The 22034-nt window shown below is 45.9% G+C and overlaps 1 protein-coding gene across 1 annotated transcript; it reads left to right on the forward strand.

Annotated features, from left to right (window-relative positions):
* Positions 1-910: 910 nt before the first annotated feature.
* Positions 911-8414, forward strand: acadm (acyl-CoA dehydrogenase medium chain). Its single transcript, XM_064341782.1, has 12 exons — positions 911-1063; positions 2769-2868; positions 3174-3271; positions 3835-3904; positions 4013-4113; positions 4380-4460; positions 5026-5156; positions 5427-5535; positions 5824-5964; positions 6420-6515; positions 7138-7386; positions 7680-8414. Exons 1-12 carry the CDS (start codon positions 1049-1051, stop codon positions 7749-7751), a joined length of 1263 nt encoding a protein of 420 aa, XP_064197852.1. The 5' UTR covers positions 911-1048; the 3' UTR covers positions 7752-8414.
* Positions 8415-22034: the final 13620 nt, after the last annotated feature.

Here is a 22034-nt window from a genome sequence, read left to right on the forward strand (position 1 = left end):
CTTGTACATTTTTACAACATAGCACTTATTTTGTATGGTCAATTCAAGCATTTCATTGACTAATTAATTTTAGTTAAGGTGAAAAAAATCCATGTCTGTGTTTGTGTGTCTGAGTGCATGCATGTCGTCATACACATATATGTTTGTGTGTGCCTGCATGTATGTGTGTTTACGTGTGTGTATGCATGCACGCATGCACATTTACACATTTATATTTGTGTGTTTCTGCGCATGTAAATACGTGTGTGTCTGTGTGTGTGTGTGTGTGTGTGTGTGTGTGTTTGAACATGTGTAATCTTAGATTTGTTCTTTTTGTATTGGACTTTGAAATAGCATACTGCAGGGAAGATTAGTGTTAAAACTTTGTCACATAGAGAAATGCCATGTGGCCACTGATATTTACATTACATTACATTACAGGCATTTAGCAGATGCTCTTATCCAGAGCGACTTACACAACTTTTTTTACATAGCATTTTACATTGTATCCATTTATACAGCTGGATATATACTGAAGCAATGCAGGTTAAGTACCTTGCTCAAGGGTACAACGGCAGTGTCCTTACCCGGGAGTATTGAGAGTATTGAGAGGTCAAGGTCAGAATGACTGACAAAAGAGACAAAATGAGAGAGAAAAAGTAGGTGTGATGTAATGCATTCATTGGTTGTTGGTACAGTAAGAAAATTCTGTGGATTATTTATCAGTGGAAAGTGAAATCAAGGGCTGCCAAACATGACTTGTGCACTGAAAGAATATTTATCGCGGCCATCGCGCAGATTTCTTAATTCTTATAACATGTAAATTGGTTGACGGTATGAAATTGTAACAGTATTGACAAATCCATATACTATACAGATTAGTGTAAAAGTCTGCGCCACACTGACATCCGGGAATATCTGCAAAGTGGGGCAAAGGGGAAACTATCGACGTTATACATCACGTGGTGAAATGGACCGCCATAATTGGTCTGACAAAATAGATTTTATCCAGAGCAAAGGTTAGTCGGGCATTCAAGGATTTGGGCAGCGTTGTTTTGGAAGAGCAGAAATGTTTTTAAACAAGGTAAAACTGCAAAGCTTTGTAAATATTGCTGTTCTTACGTAGGGAGATTTATCTAATGGTAGGCTAATAAGGTTGCCGGCGAGCTAAACAGACGAATTACCACACATCAGCGTCGCTTATAATTATATATCGACAACAAGTTAGATTAGTTAGCTAGCAAATCCACAGAACTCCATAAGAACAGGTCAGTGAGCAAATCGACTTGCAAACCAGCGAATTAGCTTCCAAGGTAAACAATGCTCCTCATACCGTCGTGCCGCTAAGATTGCAGTTTTTGCAAGATAATACTTCGTTTGCTCAGAAGGGTACGACTGAGTTACCTTACCACTCGGAAATAAGCGACACGCGAGATTTATGATGATTTATTGTTGCATTGTGCAGCTGTAAGACGATTCTCTTGTGATTTGGGGTAGTGCCAGCTATAGCCTAGCTGTCGATCAGTATGCGGTTTGTAGGGGTCAAGTGCGACCAATACAACGCAGCTATACATTGGTAAGCGATTCGAACCGGAAATAAGTGCACCTTCTCCGCTAAATTAATAGATTCATATTGTCGATTTGGGGTATTCACAGCTAACTTAAACAGCAATTCTAAGGTCACATTCAAATCACTGACAGGCACTTCCTGGTCACGTTAATAGATAGTGTATTGGACTAGACCAGGGGTGGCCAACCCAGGTCCTGGAGAAGCGCAGTGTCTGCTGGTTTTTGTTTTCACTCGGCACTTAATTGATCAATTAAAGCACTTAATTGCACAGTTAACTCACCTCACCTGGTTTATTTTGTCTAAGTGGTTGTTGTATTTAAGGTGACTAACGGACTAGACTAACGAGAAGGACGGGAAAGCAATTTGAGAATTACAACATGCAAACATGGCTGGTTTTTGTTACAGCGGACCTCTTAGGGCCTGTATCACAAGGTGTGTTAGCTGGCTAACTGCAGCTAGTCCCAACTCTGGAACATGGATTGAAGTAACGAGTGCTGTTCTGGGTTTTACTCTGGGTGCGGTTACTCAGCTAATTCAGTAATCCTAGTTTGCGATACAGGCCCCTGTTCTAAGATTTTGAAAACGTGTTTTAGTTCTGTCGTAATTTTTTCTTTGAGGCATTGTTCACTTCATAGCGTTTAGTATTATTGAGTGGCACACTTTTGGCGCTTAGGGCTTTACCTCATGTTCTTGGGGGTTTCTGACTATAGTCGGCTCATTTTTCTTTTGTTTGATCTCCTAAAATGTGGCCACGATAAATACATAGTTAACAAATTGGATTAAACTCCTGGACAGTAATCATCAACAAAACAAAACAGCTAGCCTATCTCTAAGTGATGCTTTATGCAAAAGATGAGGATCATACTGAATATATAAATCCTAAACTTGCATTAAAACATGACTGATTTGAAATGTACTGCAATCGCTTTATGGTTTTATGCATTTATTAAAATGCTTTTTAACATTCTTTTTAGTAATCAGTCAAACTGCATTAAAGGGCATTTTTTTCAACAAATGTTTCACAAAGTTCTTAACAAATTATGTACTCGTTGGAATATTGGATCATTAAAAGTCAAGCTACTATAGAGGAAAACTGGAAAAGTATTCCCTGGCATTAGAGCAAGCACTCTTGGAAAAGGAGAATATTGTTGACACATTTTGTGCATGAACTGTGGTTTTATACCTACAGTAAATAACAGCACCCCACCCATTCCTGTAGGTAATAAAGGCCGGTGTCCAGACTGGGCTCCGGTTTCAGGGCACCAGTACGAAGGTAGCTGCCAGCGCCGCGAAAGCCTCACCTGGAGGCTTTAGCTTTGGTGAGTAGAATCGCTCAGGTACAGTGCTTTGCAGTGTGGCAGTGGTCCAGAGACTTTGGGGCCACTGACATCCTGTTCCCCTGCAGTGCTCAGAGACTTTGGAGGCACTGGCATACTGTTCCCCCCCAGAGCTCAGAATCTTTGACTGACGGCACTGACATCCTGTTCCCCTTCAGAGCTCAGAGACATTGGAGGCACTGACATCCTGTTCCCCTTCAGAGCTCAGAGACATTGGAGGCACTGACATCCTGTTCCCCTCCAGAGCTCAGAATCTTTGGAGACACTGACATTCTGTTCCCCTCCAGAGCTCACTGATCAGCAGAAGGAGTTCCAGCAGCTGGCCAGGAAGTTTGCCCGAGAAGAGATTGTGCCCGTTGCCCCCCTCTACGACAAATCTGGTGAAGTAAGTCTCGCTCATTCTGCATAAGTGACTCTTAGAACCGCCTCATTGGTTTGCTTTTTGCAATTAAGAAGTAAAGACAGGGGGGAACAAGACATAGATTATCCTCATAATAGATACTAATGTGTCAATTTCCTTCTGAGGATCCTGTTCCAGGTGAAAGATAATTTACTGCTTTAATACATTGCATTGCATCTCTTTGTCAGTGAGAGACATTTGCCTTTCCCAAAATCTGGACAGTTTCCAGATCTAGCTATGCTAGCCAGGCGTGAAGTGTCCCGCACAAGGGCTGCACAGTCCAGCTGTTGGACTGGAGTGAACAGAAGTAGCGGATGGCAGCGCATGCTTTTAGAGAGCACGCTTGTCTGCACTCTTGACACATCCAACTGGGAACGCTGGGAGAAAAGGGGGATAAAAATGGGGCTAAAAATGAGCTTAAACAAAAAAAAAAAATCTTCCAAATGGTGAAAAACGGGAATTTTAACTGAGTGTTAGTGCCACTGTGCAAGTGATGCATGACTTTGCGGCACTAATCACTGGTTTTGGGATTGCTCCTTTTTTTGCAGTATCCTTTCCCGATCATCAAGCAGGCATGGGAACTCGGCCTCATGAACGGACACATTCCGGAAGACTGCGGTATGCGCTCGTCATGGCGGCCCCGTTTGCCACCCTTGAGTCGTCCTTTCTCCTCCGCTCGTCATTGGTCCAGCTGCTGACATGTGTCTTTTTGTTGCCTGGTTACAGGTGGGATGGGCCTGGGCATATTCGACGCCTGCCTCATCACGGAAGAGCTGGCGTTTGGCTGCACTGGGGTTCAGACGGCCATCGAGGCAAACTCCCTGGGTGTAAGGGCCTTTTGTTAACCCCCTTCTTCTTTAAGGGGAACCCTTCCGAGGGCGTTCCCAGCTCCAAAGGGACTCTTCTGTGCATTTGCAAATGCTGAAAGTACTAAAAGGTGGCCAAGTGGATATCGGAAAGCTGGAAATGGGCAGAAGATCCCTCAAATGCCTTTTACTGTTAATTGGCCATTTCTTGTGACATTTCCACATTCAACTTTTTTTTGCCATTTCATATTTAGTAAAAAAAAAAAATTTTTTTTTTTTAATTGCAGCAAATGCCAGTCATCATTGCAGGGAACGATGCACAGAAGAAAAAGTACTTGGGACGAATGACTGAGGAACCACTGATGTGTGTAAGTTTCCCCGAATTGCAACAAAACCCTGTGTGGCTTGGGGTATTTTGTGTGTGTGTGTGTGTGTATGTGTGTGTGTGCAGGAACAAGGAAGTTTATTGTTGCTATATTGAAGGAAAATGAGCTCTTCTGTCTCTCAGGAATGAAGAAGTTATTAAGAAAAAATGAAATAAAATACAAGGCCACAATGGTAACCACTGTGTCTGAGCCACACCAAAGAAAAAACATACTGCTGTGTACAGGCATGACAGATTACAAGACCTTCTATATTTGAAATCCTTTTTTTTATTTTTTATTCTAACCCAAACTTTATGAAGAAAAATAGGTTTTGTCAATAAGAAAGAAACTCTAGAGGAAAAAAAATCTACGTGGGCGTAACTAAGAATTTTATGACAATCGAGGCATGACCTCATCCATTGCAGGTAGACCACCCTCATTCCTCACCAGACCTGAGAGGTCCTCATTCTCCCCTCAATACTGTCATTCACTTGCAAGGAGGCATTAACATTTTAAGGCTAATTAAGTTGTATGAGGGCAGTTTGTCAGCGAGTGATGTGATTGGCAGGCTTACTGCGTGACTGAGCCGGGGGCAGGGTCCGACGTGGCCGGCATTAAGACCCGAGCGGTGAAGGTGGGAGACGAGTACGTGGTGAACGGGCAGAAGATGTGGATCACCAACGGGGGGAAGGCCAACTGGTAAGATGGCCGCCAGAGCTCCGTACGGTGCTGCAACTGCACGATACACAAAAAAAGACATTTTAAATGAGTTTTACTGTGGCTCGTTCACATCATTTGTAAATGCAGTGGTACATGTGGAGAACGTGTTCTGACTGCAGTGCATGGGCATCCCAGCCTAGGTCTGGGCCTCTGGCTGCTCTTCCCTGTGTGAAGACCGTCTGTTGATCCTTGTGAATTGAATTCCACTGTTGGTCCTTGTGAACTGAATTCCGCTATGTGTTGATGTAGGTATTTCCTCCTGGCTCGTACTGACCCTGACCCCAAGTGTTCAGCCGGCAAGGCCTTCACGGGCTTCATCCTGGAGGCAGACACCCCGGGAGTCCAAGTGGGCAGAAAGGTGGGGACACATAGACTCTCCAAAACCGCGTCAAGCTGTCTTAGTTCATTCATTGAATGCAGTTGATTGTACAGCATGCCTGGCCTCTTTCCCAGGTCTGAATTGGTTGCTGATTTTAAGGCATAAAAAACCCAGTTGACTCTGTTGTGGTTCTCCAGGACTGAGGTTGGGGAACATTGTTCAAGGAAGAAGGTTAACAGGTTAAATGTTAGGCAGGGTGAATAGCCTGTTCTCCTCTTTGCAGTTTTCTCATTTAGATTTTCTCATGTGTCTGGTCGTCGTGTGTAGGAGATGAACATGGGACAGAGGTGCTCAGACACGCGGGGCATCACTTTTGAGGACGTGAGGATACCGAAGGAGAACGTTCTGATTGGAGAAGGAGCCGGGTTCAAGATCGCTATGGGTGCCTTTGATAAGACCAGGCCACCGGTGAGTCACACATCTCACTGCTTTAAAATCTACCTGCCACAGTTTTTAACTGTCTGTTCGGTCAGTTTTGGGGCACGGTAGCGCAGTGGTTAGCACTGTTGCCTTGCAAAGAAGGTTCCGGGTTGGAGTTTTGGTCGGTCGGGTCCTCTCAGCATGGAGTTTGCATGTTGTCCCTGTGTTCATGTGGGTTTCCTCTGGGTACTCCGGTTTCTTCACACAGTCCAATGACATCTAGGCTCCAGGACTTGCTTGCAAGAGATGTCAATCTCAGTGGGACTACTCTGGTTAAATAAAAATTAAATAAAATGAAAAGTTACCAGCCGTTGAGTGTGGAGCTGTGGTGTAGGTGTTCAATGTACAGTTTCGTTGTGTAGATTGGTGTACAGTTGTGTTGTGTATGTGTTGAATTTGCAGTTTTTTTGTGTAGAGGATGAATGTACGCTTTCGTTGTGTAGGTGGCGGCAGGGGCCACAGGACTGGCTCAGAGGGCCCTAGAAGAGGCCACAAAGTACGCCTTGGAGAGGAAGACTTTCGGAAGGTTCATCGCTGAGGTAAGGGGCACCCCTCACGCTCTGTGTGTCCATATCCTACATCTGTCCTCTGGGTTTTATTCTAGCATAGAAACGTCCTGTTGATACCCTCACTTTGGTTTTTACTGAGCACTGATGTCTCCAGATGGGTGGAGTTTGCGGGGCGGTTGGTTTATGAGAGACTGAATAGGGTTTGTTTGTGTTAGTGGGTGCTTGTAACTAAAAACATTAGGGGTAGAGTGCAGAGGTGTGTTGTGTAGTTTTTTTTATTGTTGAGGAAGGCAAATGCTTTGCTGCAATTTTAAATATAAGCCGTGGATATATTGCATTTCATGTTCATGAGCAAAGGCATACTGGAATGATGAAGCCATTAAGGAAAAAGGACATGAAATATGAGACCACAATGTCTGAGGTACAAAAAAATAATATTGGTGCGTGCACTGGTATGACAGATGACTAGAGGTGCTATTTGTCATTTGTTTGAGAACCAGTTCCTTTTTTGAATATGAGCAACAAATACGTTGTATTTCATGTTTTGCAAGCGCTACATTTCCAGTACGTGTCCGCGGGCGCTTTTTGTAGAGGAAGATGAATGTTGAGTTTTGAGCGGGCTGTTCTGTTGCCACCCGCGGGGGGTCCTCAGCACCAGGCAGTGGCCTTCCTGCTGGCGGAGATGGCGATGAAGGTGGAGCTGGCCAGGATGGCGTACCAGCGCTCGGCCTGGGAGGTGGACGAGGGCCGTCGGAACACCTACTACGCCTCCATCGCCAAGGCCTACGCCGGCGACATCGCCAACCAGGTGGCCAGCGACGCTGTGCAGATTTTCGGCGGGAACGGGTTCAACAGCGAGTACCCCGTGGAGAAGCTGATGAGAGACGCCAAAATCTACCAGGTCCGCGCCTTTTCTCTCCGCCATTTCGGTGTTGGTCTACACTACAGAGAGTTTTTAAAATTTCATTTCTTGTTTTATATAACCGCACTTGCTTTTTGGGAGTTCAGTCCTGTTTTTTTTCCCCCAGTTTTCCTTCTGTGTTACTCTGTGGTAAGCACCTTTGTGACCGTTATCTGTGAAAAGTGCTGTAAATAATAACATTGATTTGATTTGCTCTTCAAACCAGAGTGGCATATGCCCTTTACTTGGTGCCCCTCTAACAGAATGTGTTTTGCCACCTGTGTGTGTTTCAGATCTACGAGGGCACTGCTCAGATTCAGAGACTAATCATATCGCGGGAACTCCTGTCCAGGTTCAAGAACTGAACTGGGTTTGACCGTCCCGGAAGAAACCGTATTGTCTTCCCTGTTGTAATGTTTTATGTAGGTGAGGCATCAATGGCTTGGTGAAAGGGAGAAAAGAAGCTAGTTGTACAGAAAACCGAAACGAGAAAAGATGGTTACAATGCATGGCTATAATTTGATATGTTTATTACTATTTATTTTTTGACACCACCAACATTTCACCACTCAAAGTGCCTTCATCAGGGCAATGGCAACATGACCCCACCTACTGACAGTGACTTGTGTGTAATTTAATGCATTTTTAGTTGCACATCAATAACCTAATTTTGCCCATGAAGAAGACTAGTTTGGAGGGGTGGTGCACTGAATCTGTGATTGGAACGGTTTTTGTGCGTCAGAGTAATAAGCGATCTTATTGGACCATGTAACCCTTCATTTCGTTCGAGGTATGAATGAATGGTTGTGATTGGGTCTTTGTCTTGTGGAGGTTGTTGGTTGCCTTGTATTCTCAAACCAGGATGCCTTGTATATTTTAAAGTTTGAGCCTCATGTCCATGTGTGAACAATGTAGATGAACAAATGAAAAGTCTTTGTAATTTGCTACACTTTTTTTGACTATACAATACACCTCAGCAAATAATAATATTGAGTTCTGTAACCAAATAAAATATGCTATTAGCAGTGGGTTGAGTTTTTATTGCATGGTTTTATTGCATTCGGGTATTGAGAAATTGTAATTGCCTTGGATTGTTATTGCTGCATTTTCATCAAGTAAGTAATTAAGAAATTAGAGAAGGGAGAAAGATGGAAAGAATGTTGTTCTTTCAAAGCCAGAAAGTACATAACAGAACATGGAATATTCATATATATTACTTAAATTAGTAAATTAGGCTTGTTTGGTTGCATTTGTATTAATAACTTGATTGATTAAATAAAATTATAATAAAGCCTGCATTAAATTTTGATGGGACAATTCTAAATCATAACACAGATACCAAAAATGTGAGCTGAATATAAATGAACAGTGAGACTGCTGTTGTTCAATGTCTTGAAAACCTGCAGTGTAGTCCAGTGCAATAACACCAGCCGGCCACAAGGTGTCACTCTTGAATTTGAGCTCTCAAACGGCTTGAGCCACTGATGCGTATTTTATTGAAGTAATTAGTTTTCAAAGGGCTTTACAAACCAACAGTCCACTAATTATCACGGAACTGTGATTAGAATTTTCGAAATGCAAAAACACTAATTCATGATTATGGTGATTTAAAAAAATCAAATTAAGATTTGCATATCCGCCCTGCTCGTCCTTGTGACTTTAGAAGTGCTGCAGCCCCTCTCTGCGCCATAGACCCGGCCGAGGAGAAACGGTCCTGTTCTCTTATTACGCCAATGATGTCGCCCTCATCAAATGTGCTATAGCAGGGATGTGCCAATAGGGGGCGTCTGTCCCGCAGCCTCTCCCGAGCACGACGCCCCTTTGACGTCCTGTGCCAGAGTTCCAGAGTTCCAGAGTTCCAGAGTTGAGTGCAGCACCAGAGCGGGTCCTGAAACGCGTCTCCCAGGACTTTGCTCCCTCTGTCATAGCTGTGGTGTAATCCAGTTATCAGCCATCAGCGAGTCATGGCCGTGCTTTCAGAGCTCTTGGAAAAGTAGTAAGTAATTTTCATTCATTAATAATTACTCATTTACTGTATGGAAATTATATTAGCTTTAAGGAACTTCCCACAACATGTCCTGTGAAGTCAGAGAAAAGGAAAGGTGACCAACAAATTAAGGCCAATATTCCGTCTTAATTCCTTTAACATGCAGGAGTTTGATTCTCTCCTCCTTCCTTTAAGCCACTGGGCTCTCCCTCAGGGCCACCATTTGTGGGGTACTGGATGTCTGTTAGGGAGGCGCCCCTAACCTGTTCCTCTTCCTACATATGCAGTAGCCGCAGGAGGAGTAGATTGTGGCTCTATTACAATGCAGTGCTCTCCAGGCTAACTGCTGGCTCTACACAGGTAAGAGGTCCTTGTGTCCCCTTCACCCAATCCTCCCCTGTGTATCTCTCTCCCTCTTTCCCTTGCTCACCACTCCCTGCTTTTCTTTTAATCCTCTCTTTCTTTCCTCTTTCTCTTCCTCCTCATCTGCCACTCTACTCAAAGTGTTTTAAAAGAAAGAGTGGATAGAGCATTCCAGGCTACGTTCTAATACGGTGTGAGTCGGAGAAGATGAATTCCCTCAGCAGGTGGGTAAACGGGAAATTTTTTGGAACTCTTGGAGCGCGTCTGCAAATATGTAATAAAACTCTTGAGTCCCCAGAGTGGTGCGGGTAATCTGGCAGGGGCTGTTCCAGGGCAGCTCCGCTGAAGAGCTCGCCGGGGCTGCCGCAGCTGCAGCCGGGGCTGCCGAGTCCGATCTTTTCCGGTACGCGACTGACAGGCAGGCTCATTTCCATCCCCTGCACAGCCGGGCCCCAGGAGGGCCGTCCCTGCGCAGAGGTGCGCGGGGGTAATGCAGTGCTGCTGATCTCCTGCTCACTTCCACAGAGAGCTGCTCACACACTGCGTTTGCAAACGCCAGTCAGTCTCTTGCTCTCGGTACTGAGAGCAAGGTTTTTTTTTTCTTCTCAATCGTGGTGTAAACAGTAAACAGATTTGTGTTGAGGACGGCTTAAAAAGTCATTAATGTTTTATTGACAATAAAGCGTGTTACCGGGAGGAATCTTGAAAGTTGTTTGTCTCCCCGCCGCAGCAGTACAGACCGTCTGTGGAGAACAAGGAGGCGCCTTGTTGTTTCTAGGAACAGCTCTGGCCCGTGGGGCAAAGGGGGACGCTCCCCGATGGAACTCGTCTGTTACTGCAGCAGCAAAACAGAACAGCAGGTGAGGTAGTATTGCTGTAAAGAAGAAAGTATTGGTAGCATCAAGCCATCAGACGCATCCATCAGACACAAGCCATCAGACACAATGTACTAGGACGTAGGTATGAGATAGACTGACACCAGTAGGGGGTCTAACCGGACCCCTGTCTGTGGCACACGGCCTGTGACCTAAAGTTACCTGCATTTTGATATCTCAGGGCACGTATGCCAGTCTGTAGCAGGGATGGCCAATCATAGTTCTCAGGCTGCGGGGCATAATAATTTATGGCAAGGGTACTCAAGGGCAGGGGTGCTGCTGGCTTTCATTCTTCCCCTCTAATCAGGACTGATTTAAACCCGGGACAATCAGTGGCATTAATTGATCAATTAGCTATCAGGTAGAAAAGAAAACCAGCAGCACTACTGGCCCCAAAGGCCCGGGTTTGATTATCCCCGGTTTATGGTTTCACTTTAACATCAGCAACCAATTTATATCCACGAAAAACTGGAGACATGAATATACTGTGAAATCAGCTGGTTCGATTGACCAGTTAAGTACTGAACAACAACGAAACCACTGAGCAATAATGAAAACCAGCAGAACCACGATCTTCGGGACCAGGGCTGTTGTAAATATTTTTAGGGCGGACGAGTATCCTGGGATAAAGTGTCACTGCCTCGTTTTTGGCAGATATGGTACACATCTCAGCAATCAATTCTGTTGAAACCCGGGCAAACTTTCAGGGATGTTTTTCATTTCCTCAGTTTTGACAGCTAAGCCCCCTCGGTCAGCTGTGGGCGGAGCTCTCGGCAGTCTGCTCCAGAAGGCATCTCCTCTGCATTCTCACACCACAGAACCGCAGAACCACAGAACCACAGAACCGCAGAGCCGCAGAACCGCAGAGCCGCAGAACCGCAGAACCGCAGAACCGCAGAACCTCAGAACCGCATAACCGCAGAGCCGCAGAACCGCAGAGCCGCAGAGCCGCAGAACCGCAGAACCGCAGAACCGCAGAACCGCAGAGCCGCAGAGCCGCAGTGTCAGAAGCATGCGGCACGGAGAGCAGGATCCTGTGAAGTGGGTGTTTTTTTAGGTCATCTTTTGTAGGAACGTTTGGTTCTGCGGCTCTCGCCTAATGCAGCGAAGCGCTGTAGAATGGTTATGTAATCGCTACGTTTGTCTCTTAAATCTCCACCCCCCCCCACCCACCCCCCTTCCCCCACACACACACACCACACAAATCGTGACAGAACAGCCGAAAGAAAAGAAAATCTTCCAAATGGGCTTTATTCATATATTTCCGCAGATTACATCAGATAATTCCATAATGCCCAGATGATTTATTCTGAGCTGTAAAGGCAATGCCGAGTGCAGCGCCTGCCTTTTAGCAGGATCACGACTGCGGCTCTGCCTCAGCGGGGGGGCGGCTCTCTGTCTCTCACATGCGCACAGCACACAATTACATTCACACCCACACACTCACAAAATGTACTCACACACAAACATCCATACAATTACATTCACACCCACACACTCACAAAATGTACTCACACACAAATACAGCCATACAATTATACTCATGCATATCCCACCGCACACACTCACAAAATATACTCACACACACAAGCACCCTTACAAATACATACACACACTCACAGAATATACTCACACACAAACATCCATACAATTACATTCACACATATCCAACCGCACACACTCACAAAATATATACACACACACAAACATCCATACAATTACATTCACACATATCCAACCGCACACACTCGCAAAGTATACTCACACACAAAAATACATACAGGCACACATACACATACACACACACACACACGTCACGTAACACCCCAGTAACCCAGGGCTCCATGCAGCATTGTGTGCTGTATGCTCCCAGCACCAGGGTAGACCAGTACTGCACCCTTAGCTTGTAAACTATATTTTGCTGTTTTCCATCCATAAAATTACTTTGGTGCTCTGTAATATGGACCATCAGATTCTGTTTTACTCAAAACTGTGGTGGAGAGCTAAATAAAATCCACTCAGAACCAGACCAGTATTGCTGGAAGGGTATTTATAAGTAGAATGTTATTCCATTTGGCAGCTGTTAGGTCCCCATAGCAACCTGGTGGTGAGCTGTTAATGGGACCGAAGTCTGTCTATCCCAGTACAGATGTTTTGCTCCATGCAGTACGTATGGTGTGCTCTGTAGTCCCAGCACACGGGCACTCCAGTACAACACCCCAGCTTGGAGATGTTTTTAATCATGATTATCAGTTCAGCAGTTCAGCTTGCTGTTATTGCTTTTTAACCATCTGTGAGACCATGAAATTATTTTTTAAATGGCGCCGATTACTGCATGTAATAATTGATTTAAAGAGAAGTTACAAGGCCGATACAAAACCGATTTGCGAAGCTTTGGTACAAGTTTTCAAACACGACCTTATTTTTTTGCTTTTCATTACCAAGCTTGTTCCTTATACTAACAGCATCCTAGAAAGGAACACCGGTGGGCACAATGCACAGTAAAATGTTTAAAAATCTCAGCATTGTAAGGGCCAGGCATCACGTCATAATGTGCTTTGAATATTCAGTGTATATGTATACTGTATTTTTTTTTTCTGGTTCTCTATTGCAAATACAAATCCAGAAAACATTTTTAATCTCAAGTTGCATTGGTATGAGATAAGAATTACAAGATAAAACTACTAATCTGTCCAAATGAAAAAACACCAGTGGCTCCAGGTGCAATTTAATGGCGCCATCAGCTCCAGGTACCATTTAATGACCTGGGCTAAGTGCTAAAGTAAAGTATGAGGTCCATTTGGAGCCCGCTGGGACTAACAGCCCTTGAGATTTATTTCCGAGAGTGATGAATGGAATGGACTCTGCAGGAGAGTGGTCACTCTGAGCCGCTGTCAGACTGCGGTCACACAGCCGAAGGCGAGGACGAGGTCTGCGGTGCACTTCATATCGCAGCTGCTCTCCGCCGACCTGTGACCTTGCCACTGATTTCCAGGTATTTTCTCGACCCTCCACCCTGCCAGCATCTGTAAATAACTCCCTCACTCTGAGCACGAGAACTCACCCAGTACTGAACACGAGAACTCCCCAGCACTGAGCATGAGAACTCACCCAGTACTGAGAAAGAGAACTCACCCAGTACTGAGCACAAGAATCATCCAGTACTGAGCACAAGAATCATCCAGTACTGAGCACAAGAATTGACCCAGTACTAAGCACAAGAATGTATCCAATACTGAGCACGAGAACTCAATCAGTACTGAACATGAGAACTCACCCAGCACTGAGAAAGAGAACTCACCCAGTACTGAGCACAAGAATCATCCAGTACTGAGCACAAGAACTGACCCAGTACTAAGCACAATAACTCATCCAGGACTAAGCACAAGAATGTATCCAATACTGAGCACGAGAACTCAATCAGTACTGAACATGAGAACTCATCCAGTGCTGAGCACGAGAACTCATTATTGACAAAAGTTCTAAGCCAGAGGCTGTGTGTGTAGAGTTTGAGGATAATGCTCAATGTAATAATTTTATATTGTTATGGACAATTGCAATGTCTTCTGGCACTATATTAAAATGCTAAAATTGAGTAGTGGTTATTTGCTCTTCGCAGTTGTGCTTTTTAAATTAGACATGTTTAACTGGCTTCAAGCACTAGGGAGAGCTTTGAAATCGTGGCCTGAGGAGGCATCTCATATATCGATGTAATGATAAACAAAGAGGCAGATGATAACTGACCTATAACTGTGGTATGTCAGGACTGTAGATCATTTTCATTTACACAATAAACCTTAACAGACTACATTTATTTCAACAGCCCGTGTCCCTGTACCTCATTCTGTTTTTATAATTCAAGGAGGTTTATTTAAGTTATCTTCTGTCAGTAATTTCTCTCTCTTCAAGTAATCACTGCTGTAACATTAACACCTTCCATTCTGTAAATAGGTACCCACAACCCCCTCCCCCCCCAGGGACTGAATTAATGAAACACCCAGTTACACTGTCGCTGATGTCAACTGGACGCAACAGGGGCTGACATCCACTGTGTCTGATGAGGAGTGTGTCATCACGGCCCAACTGTGAAAGTCCCCACTGGCAACAAACAATAAGGGTGAACCCACATAAATAGACGAACCAGAATGTGTCTGTAAGCAACAGTCAATGGTGATCAATATCTGGGTGGCCTGTGTAAACATCACATGTAATAAACACATTTTTAGCTACTTTTTATCCATTGTTTTCCCCGTGATTTCCCCATCGGTAATACACAGTCACATTCATAAGCCTGTCCTATTACCATAACCTTTTCCATCAACTCAGGAGACAAGCTTTGGTTATTTTGTGTATTCTCACCATGAAAGTGTGTAGTCATTAGGAGTGTAGTCAATTTGCCAGAGTACTTGATCAACCAGAGGGGTCACTATTGTGACCTGAGGAAACCCTTCCAACTGAAATCCACCCTCTCTGTGGCCACCCTCTCCCTATTTCCAATCATGTAGTCTACCACCCACAGCAGTTCAGGGAATACATCCATTTTGTGTAAAATGAAAACCTGCTTTACCTTAAATCCTTTCCCTCTGTCAAAAGGGGGAAGACTCCATGTTCCACTGTCAGATATGGCTGGCAGTACACTTCTGTCTCGATAGCTTATCCTGCTGATAGCGTATCCAGATGGTGACCTGTGGAATTAATGTAGGAGGCCAAGCCTGCATCCAGTTCATAAATAAAAATCAGTGCTTTCAGCCGAGGCCCGGAGGAGATGGAGATCGTATAATGGTTCTCGCGCAGGGCTGATAAGGCTCTTTCCCCTGAGAGCCGGCCCCTGATATACGGAGTTAGCTAACGCTAAAACAGAGAGAGTCAAGGTCCGGGTCCGCGTCTGGAGAGATGCGGCCCCCTCATAATCTCGAACTCGTGGCTTCGAAAGACAAACCGCAGCAATAATGCGAGCGCCGACGCTTCGCTCGGTCGCGAACGTGCGCGGCTGGGTCACCACCTAAAGGAAATTGAGCTACTCTGTCTCTTCATCAGTTCAGCAGGGGGAAAAATCCTTTGTGAGCGTAGCACGTACCGTAATGAAAGAATGCCCTGTGGTCTTATTGGACGCTGTGTGTATGATTTACACGCGCAGATAAAAAGAAAGGGAGGACGAATCCTCGCCTTATTGGGTGTTGGATGAGGTGCCGACAATACAGAAACACTGAAAACTCGTGTTAAGTGACCGTGCCCTTCCTTGGCCATCGTACGCTGTCCGTCAAAGCCACCGTTCTCCTTGACATAGGCCTAACCGTGATGCTGCCCACCTGAGACTACAGCCATATGCCCTCCTGAAAGGAAAATCGTTTCCCATCATGCATTATTCAACGCATAGCAGTTGATAATGATTTAGTGTGTTTTCCCCTTTTTAAATATGTAATGATGGCAAACATGCAGTACACTGTGTGAGTACTGTGTCGTTGCGTTCGTGGATCTGCATTAACGTCAGGATCTTGAGGATTTATGATAATGCGTGTGAATGTTATCGTACGCATGCCCTGCACTCTGAATTCCCACAGCTGGCGTGAAAGAACACGCGTGTAGACGTTGTCAGGGAAATCGTCAGGGAAACCAAGCCCAGGTGGCTGCTCCAGGGTTTCTTAGTGAGACACCACAAATGCTTATAAGCATACAAACGCTTACTGATACTGAAACTTCACCATGCGGTATCAGACCGCGCATTGGATGTGCAACCTATTTGCTGCTCAGTAAATAACAGAGGAAGCCAAAAAAAAAAAAAGAAATTGTAACTCTGTTCAGTTCTGTCAATTGGCACACTTCATTACTGCATGTGTGTGTGTGTTTGTTTGTTTGTGTGTGTGTGTGTGTCCGCGCCCACATGCTCGCATGTGATTGCTTTATCAGTGCTGGCTGAGCGGTCATTTGGGTCCATATTGCCGCAAGACGCCTGATCTCTTGGTACATTTTGGCGTGTTGCACAGGAGTCACTGGACCGTGAATGTCATTTTCCCTCTGAAAGCCCTGACATTCTCCAGCTCTTGAGAACGTGTGGGAAGCAAGCAAGACGAGGTGGGTGCAATTCACAGAGACAGACGACCGCGGCAGTGCACCTAAATCACAGATAGCTGCCATCCTGCTTCTGATCACTCAGTGTTTTATTCGCTGCCTCCGTCGCACCCTTTGGAGAAGATTTGTGAGCGCATCTGCACCGGTGCGCCACGGTGTTTCTCAGACTTCGTGAGCTTGTGCGGCAGACCTTCACACGTCCCACGGGGGAAACTGCAAAAAAGAAATACGTCTCTCGCCAGGGGAAACTTGCCTAAGAGGATTATTTTCTTTTTAGCTGCATCAACTGAATAAAGAGAAATCATGTGAAAATCTGTCTTGTAAATGTTGTGTATTTCATTATCAACATGTGTCCTCTACATGTTCTCACAAATGTAACATAATTGGTAACGGCCCAACAAAATCGTTATTAATTAGATAACCTTGTTTTACTTTGTGTCTCTGACCTCAGTATATGGGGAAACGTTTTAGGATATGTAAAATCTTTAAACAAAGGAAGTATGTTTCAAAGTGGAATTCTGGATTGAACACTGCATTGCAGTCACTAGGGAATTCTGTGCTAGAAAAGACCATGAAGGTAAAATGGCTGTTACATGTCCTCAGGAAACACTGGTGCCAGGAGGTGGGATCTCAGAAATCAAATAGCCTTTGTCAAAGGCTGTGGGGCACTTAATCATTGCATGAACTGAGGCATTCTGGGAGAATATCGTTCTTCCTTCATGACCCTCGTTCACTTTCCCCAGTGCCTGAACACCTACCCTAGTCGGACACTGCCCAGATCATTATTTCCATTGACTTTACATCTATCTAGGTCATCCTGTTGATTGATTCGACAATGCCTGTTTTTTCTTTTTGCTGAGTGGGCAGGGGCGACTTCAAATGAACCTCGGTGTCATCCAGTATGTGCACAAGGAATACAGAACAGTGCCCCGCTGGTGAATTCGGGCCTGCCTGACGGGGCGGGAGCTGGGTGTGGGTGTGACAGTTTGGTGAGTCACACGTGGTCGCCGGGTGGGCAGCCCGGCGATGCAACTGTGACACGGGTCTGATCTCATCCCACCCCCCACTGTCACAGTGAGAGCTGAGGGGGAGGGAGGGAGGGAGGGTGGGAGAAGGAGAGAAGAGGGGACAAAGAGACAGAATGCGGGAGAGAGAGAGAGAGAGGGAGGGGACAGAGACAGAAGGGGAGAGAGAGGGGGGTGAAGGAGGGAGGGAGAGAGACAGAGCAAGAGAGGGGAAGGACGGAGAGAGGGAGGGAGGGAGGGAGGGAGGGAGGGAGAGAGAGATCTGAGTTTAACTACCATGGCAGTTAAATATCAGTTAGAGCTAAAAGAACTGTACAGTATGTTCCCCCTTCTCCTTCCTGCTCAGCAAGTGGCTAATGTACTACAGCATAATGCTCTCGGGGTGAAGACCAGAGTGAGGACATCAAATGCGCAGGACGTGAATGAAAGAACGTAGTGAGAAAAAAAACGAAAAATAAACCATGCGACAGCAGGTTTTAAAGTTTATCTGGGAAACCTGATATAGTCCTGATTTAGTCACGACCAAAATGAATTGGTACACCAAGCAGGTGATATCGCTGTAACTCTAGAGCTGTTAACTCCCAATGCAGAGTGAGTAAGTGTGAAACCACCGATAAATAAAAATAACTATATGAACTTTTTGTTTATTGGTTAAATAATCCTTGAACACAACAATCATTTTTAAAAATATAGCTGCCAGCAAAATTTAAATGATACTGCCTATGACCCATGACTGGCATTATTTTTCCTTTGTTTGAGTCCTATGTTCGTTCCCAGATGGGTGATAAGGATTTTTTTTTTGGGACCCTGGTCTGGGGGGAGCCCCACACTTTCACTCTCCCTCCCTGGGGCCCAGGGGGACTGTCGCCCCATTAATTAGGGCTACCATACAGATGGATTCTTCTCGTAGATCACATGACCACCACCGCCCCCCTCCTCCAATCATGTCAGGCCCAACTCCTCCCCCCCCACAGCATCCTTGATCGATTTCACCCGGGGCCAAAACCTCACGGTCTTCTGCACTCTGAAAGCAGCCAGACGCCGGTAAAAAAGTAACGTTAACAAACCTTATCAGCCCCGGCGCGTTTAATTCGCTGGCCTCAGCAGCTGACCCGTTTGAAAGAGTAACGAGGGGCAGTGGCAGCGCGGGGGTAATCAGGACGGGTAATGGAGTGGCTTCTGTTTCCCTTCCCCGGGCCTGACGCTTCGCGGCGGGGTAGAAATCACTTGGGCGGCGACGCGGGGACAGGCCGCGATCCCCCGGCCTCAGGCTGAGTAAATCTCGCCCGGGATTGGAGCCTGGGTCGCCCCCACCGCTCAGCGGACGCGAGACGGGCCGCTAGTGACCAGGGGGTTTCTGGGTATTTGAGTTTTCTTTAAACCGCAGGCACTCTGGGGTTTCAGCTCGCCGAAAGGGCATCATCTCAACATATGGCCTGATTAAGTATGGCGGCTCGTAGATCTGGTTACAGACCAGAGGCACAAAGAGGCGCAGGCACGCTTATCAGATTTGTTATTGGATTATGTGATAGCATAGGATGGCGAAACGGCCATCTGTGCTACTGAGCGCATAGAGGGAACTTCCCATTTAGCGTGTGTCTAACGTCTGTATGTTTTGAGTGGTGTGTGTGTGTGTATGTGTGTGAGACATGTTTTGAATGGTGTGTGAGAGAGAGAGAGAGAGAGACCCTTTAATGGGTAAGGACTCCTGTGTGTCCAGACTAAGTGCATTAATGCAAAGTGTTGATGTCAGAAAAAGACTTACAACATTTTGTGAATTGTGTGTGTAACATTTCAAAAAACTGATATAATGAAGGAACCTCATCAATAAACATTATGGGGGAAATGCACATCACTGCATTGGTTCTAATTTGCTGCATATCCTGTTATTTATGCCACGCGGGGGTGTGGAAGGGACCAAATCCTCGCCAGGGGGGCTGATGGCAGAGAGCATCTCGTTAGCAGATTGTGACGGTTTGTTAAAAAATCCACCAGCGCCAGCCCCCAACAGCACCAGAACACAAACACACACATACACACATGCACACACACACTCACACACTCACACACACACACACGCACACACACACACACACACGCAGACACACACACCCACACACACACACACACACACCCATATACACACAAACACACACACACACACACAGACACACTCACACACACACGCGCACACACACACACACACACACACACACACACACACAGACCCATATACACACAAACACACACAAACACACACCTACACACACACACACACACACACACCTGCACACACACACACACACACACATGCAGACACATGCACAAGCACACACACACACACACACAGACCCATATACACACACACACACACACACGCACACACTGCAGAGGCTGAAAGGCAGTCACTGGAGGGGATCAGACAATGCAGCAGCATGCTGGGGAAGGAAGAGCTACTCAGTCCCTCTGCCCCTGTGAGGAAACCGTACGCCCGCTGAATTCATGCCTCTGACGCCTCCACGCTGCTTTCTGCGAGTCAATACACCACCCGGAGAATATATCACACAGACAATAACAATACATCACACAGACAATAACAATACATCACACAGACAATACATCACACACGCGCGCAATGCTGCATTCTTATCTGCAGCCCTGAAACTGTCTTCATGTGCTGTTCTGACAGCGTATTTGTGGCCCTGTTTGTGTGTGTGTGTGTGTGTGTGTAGGTGTGTGTGTGTCTGTGAGCATGTTTGTCTTCATGTTAATGTGTGTGCACATTCATTTGCTTGTTTGAGTGTGCGTGTGTGCAAGTGGGCACGTTTGTGTGAGCGTGTACGCGTTAGTGCTTGTGTGAGCGTGCATGTATTTGTGTGAGTGTGAGTGCGTGCATGTGTTTACGTGAGCGTGAGCACGTGTGTCTCTTTTAATTGCTGTGTTTTTGAGTGAGTCTGGGGGGGGGGCGGTTTGGCCTGTGATGTGACGCTGCGGTTTAATCAGAAGAACAGACAGGACGTGCCTCCGCGCTCCGCGGGTCGGTTCTTCCTGTTCGTTGGGAGAGGCTGCTGGGACGCGGGAGAGCGCAGAGAGCGAGCGCGAACACATCGGCGCCGCGCCGGCCTGCTCGGCTCGGTCACATGCTCTCTTCCCGTTGTCATATTTTTAGCACAGACCGGGCAGCTCTGATTTACCTCCCCCTCCGTCCTGCGCTCCGAACCCGGGTTTTCGCATCGAGGCGTGTGACCAGGAAGTGGAGCCCCGGAGGATGTTTGTGTTCCTCCCAGACGCCAGAAGCGTATTTACGCAACTGAAGTTTTTTTGTCACAGGACTCCCGCACGCCATCTTCCATCTTAGCTCTTAGATCTGTATTTCAATGACTGTACTGTAGCGGAGTTTAAAAGATTTTTTTTTTTCATGGAAATATTGAGCATTCTAATCTATTCACTTTTTCATTTTTTTTAACACATGCTGTTTCGAGGTGCAATGTGTCCCTGCGTACGCAAGGCTGCTAGCAATGGGTGTGGAGGTGCTAACTAGCCAAGTGAGTTTGATGATTTTTTGAAAATTTGTAGTTGGTTTTAGGCACCATGTAGAGAGCAGGGAGCAGGGAGTCTCATACCTGTCAATCTTAGCCGTTGCCATGGTGACCAGAGACCGGGACTCAGAGCTGGGGTGTGCTGTGTGTTGACACAGTCCGCAGGGTGTGGATCCAAACCTGACACGGAGACAGACATTTTAAGACAACTGATATCTACTGCTGTCCCTTTGTTGCCATAGGCAACCTGCCGGGAAATATGGGCTCAATGGGGGGGGGGGGGTGTTCTGGCAACTTATGGTGAAGGGGATGCAAAGGGCCAGATGGGTTCCCCTCATTCACCCCCCCACCCCCACACACACACAGACACAATTGGATTTCATTGTTTAAAGGGCACCTGGGACTGTTCTCTGAATAAAATTATTAATAGCTTGCATTAAAAGAATTATTTGACTTGCGCAGCTGGACCTTGACAGTTATTCCGTGCTTCTGTGGACAGGTCAATACGTGTCAGACAATAAACCCCTGAGATAATGGAAAGCTGGACAACAGATCAAACACAAAGCCAATGGCCATCGCAGTGTTGCTTCTTAAATGTTTTTGCCACAGCCAGCCACGTACTTCCCTTGGGGTTTCATTTTCCTCACTGCAAAAAAAAGCTTCCAATTAAGATCTAGGATTGGTTTTTCTTTGTCCAAATTCTCAGTCCAAACCTGATCCATTATCCAGCTAAAAGGCAACATTGATCTTGGGTCATCACTCTGAGGCACTGTATGAAAACAGGGGCCCA

Source organism: Anguilla rostrata, chromosome 6 (genome assembly GCF_018555375.3).
Source record: "Anguilla rostrata isolate EN2019 chromosome 6, ASM1855537v3, whole genome shotgun sequence".
Taxonomy (NCBI): domain Eukaryota; kingdom Metazoa; phylum Chordata; class Actinopteri; order Anguilliformes; family Anguillidae; genus Anguilla; species Anguilla rostrata.

Coding starts and splice junctions, on each gene's coding strand:
- acadm (XM_064341782.1), top strand. Junction 3,272..3,834: donor TCTACGACAAATCTGGTGAA/GTAAGTCTCGCT, acceptor CTTTTTTTGCAG/TATCCTTTCCCGATCATCAA. Junction 5,157..5,426: donor AACGGGGGGAAGGCCAACTG/GTAAGATGGCCG, acceptor GTGTTGATGTAG/GTATTTCCTCCTGGCTCGTA.